At 35.4% G+C, this 12,248-nt stretch overlaps 3 protein-coding genes across 4 annotated transcripts in view; 2 read left to right on the top strand and 1 right to left on the bottom strand.

Annotated features, from left to right (window-relative positions):
• Window positions 1-517, bottom strand: part of rdh10a (retinol dehydrogenase 10a) — a 20,086-nt gene extending 19,569 nt beyond the window's left edge. The window contains exon 1 of one of the 2 annotated variants that reach the window (XM_015045968.1): window positions 82-517. The gene's annotated coding sequence lies outside the window, so the exon portion shown is untranslated. The remainder of the gene's footprint in view (window positions 1-81) is intronic. The other variant, XM_015045967.1, reaches the window with a different exon arrangement.
• Window positions 518-2,573: 2,056 nt separating this feature from the next.
• Window positions 2,574-6,998, top strand: rpl7 (ribosomal protein L7). The gene is made up of 7 exons (XM_015045969.1): window positions 2,574-2,668; window positions 3,146-3,245; window positions 3,339-3,505; window positions 4,829-4,966; window positions 5,945-6,054; window positions 6,547-6,762; window positions 6,963-6,998. Exons 1-6 carry the CDS (start codon window positions 2,655-2,657, stop codon window positions 6,753-6,755), a joined length of 738 nt encoding a protein of 245 aa, XP_014901455.1. The 5' UTR covers window positions 2,574-2,654; the 3' UTR covers window positions 6,756-6,762; window positions 6,963-6,998.
• Window positions 6,999-7,849: 851 nt separating this feature from the next.
• cunh8orf89 (chromosome unknown C8orf89 homolog) lies at window positions 7,850-11,989 on the top strand. Its single transcript, XM_015045966.1, has 7 exons — window positions 7,850-8,179; window positions 8,257-8,302; window positions 9,074-9,168; window positions 9,418-9,556; window positions 10,391-10,552; window positions 10,659-10,717; window positions 11,734-11,989. The coding sequence occupies exons 1-7, from the start codon at window positions 8,011-8,013 to the stop codon at window positions 11,886-11,888; spliced, it is 825 nt and encodes a 274-aa protein (XP_014901452.1). The 5' UTR covers window positions 7,850-8,010; the 3' UTR covers window positions 11,889-11,989.
• Window positions 11,990-12,248: the final 259 nt, after the last annotated feature.

Below are 12,248 nucleotides of genomic sequence, written 5' to 3'. Positions count from 1 at the left end.
CCACCGCCGGTAAAACTCCATCTTTCCCGGCTTTTTTTTAAATTTAAAAAAAAAAAATTAAAAACGCGCAAAAAAAAAAAAAAAAAAAAAAAAAAAAAAAATGATTTAATTGTTCCAACCTGTTAGCAGCAGAGGGATAGGGTTTCACCGACAAAACTTGGATCAGAGCGCTGACAGAGGAAAGTGGTGTAGGAGCGCACGCAAGAGCTCAGATTATAAGAAGTAAAAAAAAAAAAAAAAAAAAAAAGGAGAGAGTTCAGTTAAGAATCCGGTTGCCTGTTGAGCGCTGATCTGCGGTGACTAACGAGCAGCTACTATGGCTTGTCTCCTACCCTCTCAGCTGCTGCTGCTGCTCCACATCTCATGTCATTCTGATCCGCATCTTACTCGCTATTTATTCAGTCCACCCATCCAACGCCAGACCCAATAGGAGTGGGAGCCTGACAAACTGAAGTGCCAGCTATCTACACTACACTCAGCATGATGCAAGGCAAATAATTGGACAAAAATATGTGTGAATCCCCCACCACTTAAAAATAAATTACCGATCTCGAGGTACCTAATTAGTATTTCTTTTCTGTTTAGTTAGAGAAATTACAGAATTTTGGAGACTATATTGCAAGAAAATTTGTTAGTTAAAATACTAAGCAATTGTTAAAGTATTTGTCTCTCCTGGTTTGCTACCCGTTTCCAAAAGGAATGAGAGTTAATAATAGCAATAAATCTATCCCTACAAGGTTGTGAGTAAACCTTTTCCCTGCAACTACGGCTACACTAACAAACAGAATTTTGGAGGGTTGGTCTTAAATATATATATTTTTTTAATAAAATTGAAATGAGCACATTTGTTTGTCAACGTTCACTCATGGCTATGTTTGACAACATCAGCAACTAAATGATTTGACCAATATTAAAGTGAAAATAATTGGTTCTGTCACAGGTTATCTTTGCTTTTTCACTGTATGTAGGGTCCAGTAAAAAACAGTAATGACATGTTTATACTGGTTGTACTTGACCTGAATATATCCACTTGAAAACTGTTTAAAATTGTCATAAAACTGTCAGTTTCTGTGGTGGAAACACAGCTTACTAGCTAGCTGATAGCTAGCTTTCTAGCTAACTATCACCTAGCTAATAAGACACTTGTACTGAATTTGGTGTTTGGGGTTGGTCAGAAACTTCTGTCTTTCTGAGGACTCTAACATTTAAAGCTCCATAAAGACTTGAAATAGGTAAAAAATAAATAAATAAATAATAAAAAATGTCTGTGTTTGTGACACAATGCAGCATAGGAAAACCAATTCTAGTTCCTGCTTGGCCTTTAGATTGCTCTCAGGATGTAAAACATCTAATATCAATCTTTACCAATCACATACACACACTGGCTAGTTATGGTGAAAATGGTGAGAAGTGTGCCTTACTTAAAAACAGCTACACACTGAAAACCTTTGAAGCTCAGATAATGGAACTAAATATATTATGTCTCAGATGGGGGTGGGGTGGAATGAGGGAGTAATTACGGTACATTTTCTCATGTAACAAGGACACAAGGACACCTCTTTTTCTTGCTTACATCATTTCAGTGTTGTGCAACCTCTATCGACCTATCAGATGTCCAGTCTCCCTGTAGGGAACTAACTGACAGCCAACAATTGAAAATGAAATTCCTTCATCAATCATCTATAGAAGAGTACAATGCAAAACAAAACAGAAACCGGAATGCTTACTGATTAATCAACCACTGATATTACAATATTATTGCAGAAGTTACACTTCTAAGGTTTTTCATATCCCTGTAATAGTCTAGATTTGAATTTGAATTAAACAATTTCTATGTGACTTTACAGAAGCAAGGGGAAATGAAATCTAACCCTATATAATGTACATGAAATGCCTGATTAAATTATGGTTAAACTTTAAAAGAGCAATTGTTTTGACAAATGATTTGATATGTGCTTCATTTTATGGACACTCACCCTAATAGTAGAATGTTCCAAATCCCTTGCAAAGTCTATAATAATAGACTTATTATTATTATTATTATTATTATTATTATTATTATTATTATTATTATTACTCGTCTTGTTGAAAATCTGAAGACGTGTATTAATCTTTTGTAAATTAGATGTTGGCGCCCTCTGCTGGTCTAACTAGGGGCTTACTGCAGAGTTGCGTCAAAAGTGTGTTTCTTTTCACTGATAAACTTTTAAAAGAGTTGCATACGAGTAAACTTTGGTTTCGCAATGCTGTACTAACTTTACTAGATCAACATTAATAAAATAATTTGACCTGAGCCAATACATGAGCGTAATTTGTTTATAACATGTAATACATAAGATGGTATTATTTAAAAAAACATAACAAACTGATTATAGATATCATCAAATGTCATCAAATAATATTTCATTTATTCAGGTAAAAATCTGCCCCCAAAATATAATTCATAGCAAACAGTAAATATCTTATAAAATAACTTTTCAGAAGATCAGAGTATTAACTATAAAACCAGACTTAAGTAAAACTACTCCAAACATAAAACAATAGTAATAAAAACGTAATTTAAACTTGTTTTAGTCAGGCACCCAAGTAGGCACCCTGACAATCCTTTATCCGGCACATGCGCAGATGAGGATTTCTCTTTCTCGGTGATCGCAATGGCGGACGCAGAGTGAGTGGTTCCTCTGTTTTAAAATCTAAGCACATCCAGTCATCATATGGTTGTAACTCCATATTTAATTGCTTATTTGAGCAATTTAGGGGTTGTACAATTAAACTATTGAAGTATTGCTGGAGAATCTGACTTTTAACTTTTGTTTTTATGGCTACTTTATGCAGATAGTGTTGGCAGAGTAGTGTTCAACATGGCTGCTATTTCGTCTCTGAACACTCAAGAAATGTTCTTTTCTTTTTTAATAATGAGGGAAATTTGGAAATTTAGTACATATATGTAGCAACACGTCTTTTCTAGTCATTTGTTGTCAGTATATGGATTTTGATGAAAGCCGGTAAAGAACTATGCTAACTAGCTAGCACTTCAGCATTGTAAATGATATACTTTCGTTTAACGTTCTAGCTGCTGCTATGTTGGACAATCTGAACATGGTGCCCCTTTATCGAAAATAATTTTAATAATATGTCCCGACAGAAAAAAGGTTCCGTCGGTCCCTGAGAGCCTTTTAAAAAGGCGAAAGGCCTACGCCGCCATAAAGGCCATGCGTGTCAAGAAGCTGCTGGCGGAGAAGAAGGTAAATTTGATCTACTGCTTCACGTAGTCTATGCTTTCTAAAGGCTGAAAGTAGCTTTGTGGACCGTTTTAAGCATATCACCATTCATTTCAGGCCCGGAAGGTGACCAGGAAACTGATCTACAAGAGGGCTGAAAAGTACCACAAGGAGTACAGGCAGATGTACAGGCGTGAGATCCGCATGTCTCGTATGGCTCGCAAAGTGGGGAACTACTATGTGCCACCTGAGCCCAAACTGGCCTTTGTTATCAGGATCAGAGGGTAAGTTGCTCCTATGGTTATGATGTTCTGACTTTAACATGGAATGCTGGAGTTGTAATAATTGTTCTCCCTGTGTTTGTTTTGGTTCATGGTCAGTTCTTGCTCAAAGCCAGTCGAGTATCTATGTATTGAAGACTTGCCACTGTGTGGTCTGCCTGCTTTCATTTTTATACTCTGTACTGTATCAGTTTAAACTTAGTTGTGCAAGTTCAGGGATGAGATTAGGACTGATGTATTTTTCTGGTCTGGATAAGTATGGGAATACAAAAAAAGGGAAATAATTGGCATTTAAAAAATATATTCTCCATCCCAGAAACTATCATATTTAGGTTTTCACAAATATTTCTAAAAGTAACTTTAAAGGTAACCTAATTGGGCGCTTTTCTTGTTTTCATGTAAAAAAAATATCTACATCTGCTCCCTCCATCCATTGATCAGTTGAGCCATCCAGTAATATAACCATGAATTAGTTCAGCCATCGGTAGAAGCTTTATACAAGTCCTATGAACTTTTGTTTCTTCCTGCACTGTAACTTTTTCTTAATATCTTAGTTAAGTGTACAAAGTGATGTATTTGTCAGTCTGTCCCATCATTAGATTATTTAGCTTTCTACCAGTCCACTTTTTCATTTCTCTCTTCCTGTGTCTGGTTTTGTGAGTTCAGTATTCACCTCTTTAGCTAAAGCAGTTATAAACTGATAGTGAACTTTTGTGCTTTAGTTGTGGGCTGAAAAATGCATATCTGGTCATCTGGAAGTCAAAAAGGGGGAATATGATGTATTTCCTTGTATTATGTCTAGGGCCGGGCAGTCAGAGCAATATAGTGATTATTAATAACCTCGGGTTGATTTGTTCATCTCAAATGTTATTTCTTTAGGTTTAGAGTCGTGTTCCAATGGCAATTTCGGAGCTGTTAACCTCCCTGAAAATCAAACTAAAAAAATAAAAAATCATCTCCACAATTGCTCTGTAATAATTTAAAAACTTTTGTACATAGTCTCCCAATCATGCCATGATCGGATACATTTTATTGGTAGAATTATTAAATGTTTAGGGAAAGAATTTATTTCATGAGCCTTAAGTAACCTTGACTAGCAAGCTAAGATGGTTAAATGTATTGAGCAGCACCAAATTTCTTGTGTTTAAAGAAGCAATCCATGCAAAACTAAGTGGTTAATGATGAACATTCTTTCCCCGACTTATCGACAATGGTGAAAGATTAGTTTCATTAGCCAATATCCTTCTGAAACCACTATCACTACTGCTATTTGACAGTTAAATGTTGGCATGGGCCAAAGACTAATTATTATTGTTGTGTTTTTAGTATCAACGGTGTCCCACCGAAGGTCCGCAAGGTTCTGCAGCTGCTCCGTCTGCGCCAGATCTTCAACGGTGTGTTTGTCAAGCTGAACAAGGCTTCTATCAACATGCTTAGGATTGCAGAGCCTTATATTGCTTGGGGGTAAGAGTATTAAAGTGTTCAAATATAGATTTTTTTTATATATATATATATATATATATATATATATATATATACATAGGCAAAAAATATTTTGGAATGTGGTTAATGATGCTGAACTTTTTTCCCCATCATATCGACCATGGTGAATACTTGCTGAAACTAAGCCAGTTTTGTCTGAAACCGCATTCCAAGCCATTCTGATTGCCTTAACTCCCAGTTACTGGTTTGGTTTTTTGTTAGCATTATGAAGCATTTTGGATTTAATAAGCCAAGGTTTGTACTTTAACAATCCATAAAGTGATCTAAAGGAAATGTAAAACTTTTGATAAAAAATTTGTTATAAAGTATGTATGTGGACAGGGGATTAGATGCCTTGACTACTCAGAAATGAGAGAGAATAATAATTTTCTCCACTAATCTGAACCGCTCCCTTAGATATCTCTAATCCTTGGGAGGGGCCACATCAATTATTCAGTTTAAATTTAAATTGCAGTTAAGACTTAAGTGTGTGTGTGTGTGTGTATATATATATATATATATATATATATATATATATATATATATATGTGCCATAGTAATTTTAACTAGATTTAGAGTCGTTTAGTTAGGTGATCTGCAGCCCTAATTCTCATGGCCCACTGTCTTGAATTTTTTAGTAATGTTCTGCGTCAGCCTCGTCTCAAATGAACAGGTCATAGCAGACTGCTCTAAACCTGTTGAAACTTTAAATCATCTGAAACATGTAGGGAATTGGAGCTGGAGGACCCGGGTTGGGAACTGTTTATTGTATTAGAAAAGCATCTTCTTTAAATACTTCTAAGAACTTGTGTTCTTAGAAGGCAACTGGGCTCTTGTTAAAAGGTTTAAGCTCAAGTTAAACACAAGCCACATATTTAAATAGTTATGAGTGTGTAAAATTTTCAGTGCTGTTTGAAATTATGTTCATGACTTTTACAACTGTTTTCTGATCATACTCAGATACCCCAACCTGAAGTCTGTGCGTGAGCTCATCTACAAACGTGGCCATGGCAAAGTGAAGAAGATGCGTATTGCCCTCACAGACAACGCTCTGATAGAAAGGCCTCTTGGTAAGAATCTCTTCCCTCGCACAACTTGACATTTTTTTGCCATTTATTCTTTTCTATCTATCCTATGTATCTTCACAATCTCATTTCTGATTTTCATGTTATCCTGGCGCATAATGTGGTTAATGATGTACACTTTTTTCCCCGTCTTATCGACTTTGGTGAAAAAACCCCAACAAATTTAGCCAGTTGTATCTGAAACCACTTGCCAGTCTTATTTATTTAGGAAGCTTCTTATGGTTTTATTCCACAACTCTATAAACCATCTACATATTTGTGTCTTTGGTCTTATTTTGATGCCAAAGTCCCAAATCTGAGATCTTGAAACACTGATTCAAATTTTCCTGAGAAAAACTTGATTTTGTTTCATACAACAGAAAAAAAAAGTTGAAGTTGCTTTTCAATATATTAAACTGAAAAAGACCCAGTTTGTATTTAAAATTGCTGTATTTTCAGTGAAATGAGTAGCTGTGAAAAATGTCTTTTATCCTACAGGCAAATATGGCATCATCTGCATTGAGGACCTTATTCATGAGATCTACACAGTTGGCAAGAACTTCAAGATGGCCAACAACTTCCTGTGGCCATTCAAGCTGTCATCGCCACGTGGTGGTATGAACAAGAAGACCACACACTTTGTGGAGGGAGGTGACGCTGGAAACAGGGAGGACCAGATCAACAGGCTGATCCGAAGGATGAACTAAGTTTATGGTAAGTTTTAGGATTGCCATGACAGATCTTTAAAAACAGCTGTGGTCAATGATGCATAATCTTTTTTCCCCGTCTTATCGACTATGGTGAAAATCAGTTGTTAATAAGCCAACCATGTCTGAAACCACATCTTTGCAATTACTGCTTATGTTCATTACCTGGAGTTTGCTCTCTAATGCCGTTTTTTCTCTTCTTTTCAGGTTTTCTAAGGACTCAAAATATACAATAAAAACATGTTTAAAAAAATTGTCCCGTTCACATCTGTGTCATTGCCTTGCTTTGCTGTATGGTGACATACCATTTTTGGGAGTTCTTTTCAAGGACATTACCTGTCTTCCAAAGCTTGTCATGGGTTAGTTTTTAAGGAATATAGTTTTCCATTAACCAAATATACTTTGAGGTTCCATATTTAAGTTCCCAAAAATCAAAATTTGAACAAATTTGATTTGTAACTGTTGATGGATTTAATCTAATTTAAATAAAATAGAGTTGGGACATTGATTTCACAGGATTGCACAGTGATGAATACAATTTCTTCAAAAATAAAATTGATTGGCTCACAGCAATTGTAGTTTTTAACTCAAATTTGCAGTTGGCCATTACAACCTATAAAAAGGGTCTGAGATGCATTTTGGACATTTCAATAAACTGACTAAAAATTGCAGGAAGCTGTACTGCCATTCTTTAAAAAAATAATATCCAGGTCCAAAAATCCATAATTTAACAAATCTTAGAATTGCTGATAGACTTTAATATTAAAAATATAGGTGACTTCAAATACAGTTTTACATACATTTTAAACTATATTGGAAATAAATGTTAATAGAAAAATCAAACATCCCCGAAATTAATAAATTGACTTGGAACTGAAGTAGTTATGCTTGTAATAAAAAAAAAAAAAAGGTTTTTTAAATTATGTAATCCAAAACCTCCCAGTTTTTTTTCCCAACCTCACTTAGGAATACAGATACAAATTACTTCGTTGTTTTAAAAAAAAATACCCAGATTTAATCTTTTTTTTTTTTGTAAGATTAAGTCCGTGCTATAAATATCATCCCGTCCACCTCGTGTGTGTGAAATAAAGCCGCTGCGGAGCGATTGATGTGTGTTTCTATAGTGACGCAGTGAGCTTTTACTACAGCGGGCTGCAGCTTAGCATCTGCTCAGGGATAGCTGGAATCAACGAACCTTTTATTATGTAGAGATATAATTATTAACCATAAGGTAATACCCGCGGTAGGGTCCAACATGATGACCTACCAAATGCCTACCGCCAAAGTTTTCATATCAGAAGAAGGTTTGAGGTATGGCCGCCCTGCTCCTGGATACCCAACGTACAGTACCTTCGGGATTGGAGGACGTACCGCGTTAAGGCCAAGTCAGATAAGGAAGTTCCCTTTAGTGCTGCCTCTAAACAGTGAGTCATCGTGTTCAACAAAATGCACCAAATATAGGCTAAGCGAGCTTTCCTGAGCATTTTTTCTTTTTTTTTAGGTAACCACAACGAGAACACGTTAGTGAGCAGCTTGATAAGTAAAGGGTAAGATGTCATATTTTCGTCAAGTGCAATTAAATGCAAGCATAATCAGCAATTGTGTGTCTCGGAAACTGATAAGATAAATCCTTACGGCGTATGATTTGTCAAAAAAATAAATAAAAAAATTGACTAGCATGTTTCTTTACACCGTAATGTCACGGTTGGTCCCCCTGTACAGCATTACGTATTGCTAGCTGCTTCTGCATATCGGTGGTAAAAGGAAGTATTGACTGATTTTGTCTTATGACAAAGAACTGAAAAATCCCACATATTCATGGTAGCTTAATTCTATTGAGACTCCTAAGAATGAACAGAAAACACATTTCATAAAAGTAAAATCTATTTGCACATATTTACTCCCTAAAGCGAGGTGGAAAACCCTTGGACTTGTAAAACGTTTCCTTATATGGTGTATAAATGTGATATTTGAAATAATATGAAAGCTATATGCCAGCATGGTCTGAAAGGCTACTCGGAAATGAAGAAGTCATAAATAGAAACAATATATAAAGCCAGACTAGAGACAAGAACCTTTATTTCTTTACTTTTAACGAGATATTAAATTGTTTGATTAGAAAAACTAATTATTATTTAAAAGCAGGGTTTTGTCTTTAGTCTTAGGCCCCACTAATCCCATGTTACTTGGAGAATTAAAAAAATGCACACTAAACAAAAGCTTGGGTGTCAGGAGGTTAAGACCTAAATGTATGTCGTAATTCTTAATGATGTCAATGCTTTTGTAAACTGATATTTGAATTTCTTCCATCTATATAGGAAACTAAACTTAAATAAAGAGGACAAAGTGATTTCAGAGGATGTTGACCAAGGGCATGATATCTTTGGGAAACACTTCCTGTCTGAGAAAACATGTGAGTACTGAAAGTAAGGAATAATTTTTCCACTATTCTGCTTTGTAGGAGATGAGCAGGTTCCATTGCTGTTGTAAAAATTGAAGCTTGTAGTTGCAATACAAACTCATTGCCAGTAGATGGAGCTATTATCACACCAATAATATTCCGGTCAATTTTGATAGATCATTGATTGTTTCTTGGTTTGTTGTATTATTTTTTTTTCCAACTATAATAAACTGAACTGTCATCTTTTCATACCCCGATTAGGTACAAAGTTAGAAAGGACCAGTACTACGGTTCCTCCACTGCGAAAAGACAACAATGAGTATCGACATGTTAAACTTCACCCCTTGAGCCTCTCCGCTGAGTTTCCCAGCATCCGTTCAGGGAGACTTTTCACCCTGGGGTAACCAGTCCAGGAGGCTTGTTGTCTACTGGCTTCACCAAAAATATTTAAAATCTTAGTAGCACAGATTGCAATAATTATAGTTCTTGTCTCTTATGGGATGCTTCAAGTGATAAGACAACTGCAACAGCTCTACCTAGTTCATTTTTATTATTTAAAGACATGTAACATATTTGTATAATTTATTGAAGTTAGTTTTTTAGGTTTTATTATACAGTTAGTCTTGCACAACACTCATTTATACTAGACGATAGATATTGCTATAGAAGGCAGTATTTGTAGAATAAATAAAAGTCTGCCTTAACTCATACATATATATCCTTTTAACTATTTTATATGTAATATATATGTAATTTATATGTAATAATAATGACATTACAATTTAATACATGTTTGCATTTATCTTGTCACAGCAAATAAAACTTGTTCAGAGCTGAAAATTTTCAGATTTTGTGAAAAGACAACTTAATTAAAATAAATAAATAAATATCTATAATGGGAAATTTGTGGACATTAAAAAACAAAACATTTTGTTTCTGTTTTTAGATTTTAAAACAAAGAAACCAAACAGTAAACAGTTTTTTCAGTAGAATGTTGATGTTTGTGGAAAATTATTCAAGCAAAAAAAAAAATGAAAATTTTAGTTTCTAATGTAGTGACGAGATAATAAATCACTGTTTGTGTCATTCTGTTGTGGAAATTTAATGCAGAATTTATAAAGTGCAAAACAATATAATATAACATAAAGCAAATTGAAATATATTCTATATTATATGTATGTTTTTTTTTTGTTTTTTTGTTTTTTTTTAATGTGTTTGTTCTTCGCTGTTTTAGCCAAAATTTTAAGAGCCATTATGGAGGGTCCAAAGAGCCATTTGCGGCTCCGGAGAAACAGGTTGCAGACCCTAGAATCTCTGAGGTGAACTTCAGTTCACCTTCCACTTTATTCTTAAATGGCAAAAACAATTTTTCAGTGGAAAGCTGCAAGCTTAGCAGGTATCGTTCTGCTTTCTAAACTAAGTCTGATCTCAGCTTTCTAAGACTGTGTTAGATATTTCCCAGCCCAGTGTCACCTCCACTGTCCTTATGTTCTGTTCTGCAGGCCCAAAGTACATTATCCAACCTACACTCCCCCGGTGACTGTTAAAAACGATCAGAAAAGTAAGTTTGGATGAGACACCAATACAGAGGTGGTCCTACGCGAGCCATGTTTTCAGCAAACCCCCACACAGTTTTTTGGGGGGGCTGTATGATGTAGCAGTTGAAGATCAAAAGTTATCTTCATTTTCATGTCCAAGGTTGACAAAAAGCTTCTTGTATATAATATCCATAAAAAAACAGTAACAGAAAGAAAACAAACACAAGGCGAGAAAGCAGCTAAAAGTCAATTTCAGTTTTATTTGTATAGCACTTTACATACATACAAATCATATAAACATCTAGGCATAAAACAAAGCAACAGGAAGTCCGAGCAGAGACCTAACTTATCGGCACCCAACTCTGGGATTTAAAAGTTCCCTGTGGAGAACCCCATCCGTCTGTGGGAATGTCCACTTGAGATAAAAAGTAGAATGAAAAAAGAACTAAGAATAGTGAAGAATGCCCACTTTGTTTCTGACCTTTATTGCTACTCTGATGGGCATAAAGCGTCTGCCAGCAGTCCTGTTTCTTCCAGCAACGAGAATATTTTACTTCAGTGAGCTGTGGATGGAAGCAGTTGAAATTCCAATTTCTGTTCATGTAATCGTTCCATGTTTTACTCTTAATATTTTGAGTATGTCAAAATCAGCCAATTGAAATTACATTTTGTGGATGCTGTCATGGCATTCAAACTCTGTAAATCCATCCGACTATGAGTTTTCTAAAAAAAATTGACAATGAGTTACTCCAAGCAAATTATTATATGTAGTTAGAAGAAAGGTTAAGCTATTTTCTTTTTATTTGGCTCTGACGCTAAATAATTTACCACTGTTCTTGTTCATGGGTAATATTAAAGGTGGAACATTTTTGAAATTGTAATTTTTTTTTTTTTTTTTTTTTACCTAAGCAAGGTTTTCTGTCTCTGAAATGTGATGTTTGCTTTTTATGTTAGCATGCTAACCACTGTAGCATAAATTGCTTGTAATTTCACCTCTTATTTTCATTTGTGTTTCTCTCCAACCCAAAACCTTCTCTAGGTGGTCTTCATGTAGCCCAGACTTATTCAGACCCAATCATCGGAGCCCCTCGCTCTTTCATCCACCGGATTTCTGAACTCTCCTCTTTGGAGGGTGAGACGGTGAGATATGAGAAGATGAAGAAAATCAGGAAATCTAAAAAATCTACGTCCTGACAATCACCCCCTTCTGAGTCGCGACGGCCCAGGATTAAGACGTTTGAGTCTGTGCCAACAACTGAACAAAATAAAACACTTAGGGCACCATATTCATTTCACTGGCTTGTTCTGATGGCGTGTTTGTCCTCAGTGATACTGTTTGGCTGCTTAACGTGGCTGTTTCTTACTTTTTGGGATTCTTGACTCTTCTTAAGTGATGAAATGTAGTTTCAAATCAGTATTCCCAATGGCAACGATGACGACTTTTACAAAAGAAATGTGTAGACTCTCATTTGCCAGTAGTTTTTTCCTTCCACACCTGCATGGAAACATGTTATATTTATTTTTGTAATGGCTTTAGTGGCCATGAAGCAGTGA

The sequence above is a fragment of the Poecilia latipinna genome, unplaced genomic scaffold (assembly GCF_001443285.1).
Source record: "Poecilia latipinna isolate Pla-1442-1.1 unplaced genomic scaffold, P_latipinna-1.0 Scaffold757, whole genome shotgun sequence".
Classification (NCBI taxonomy): Eukaryota; Metazoa; Chordata; class Actinopteri; order Cyprinodontiformes; family Poeciliidae; genus Poecilia; species Poecilia latipinna.
Note: the sequence above shows the minus strand (reverse complement) of the source record. Positions and strands in the feature narration are given on the sequence as shown.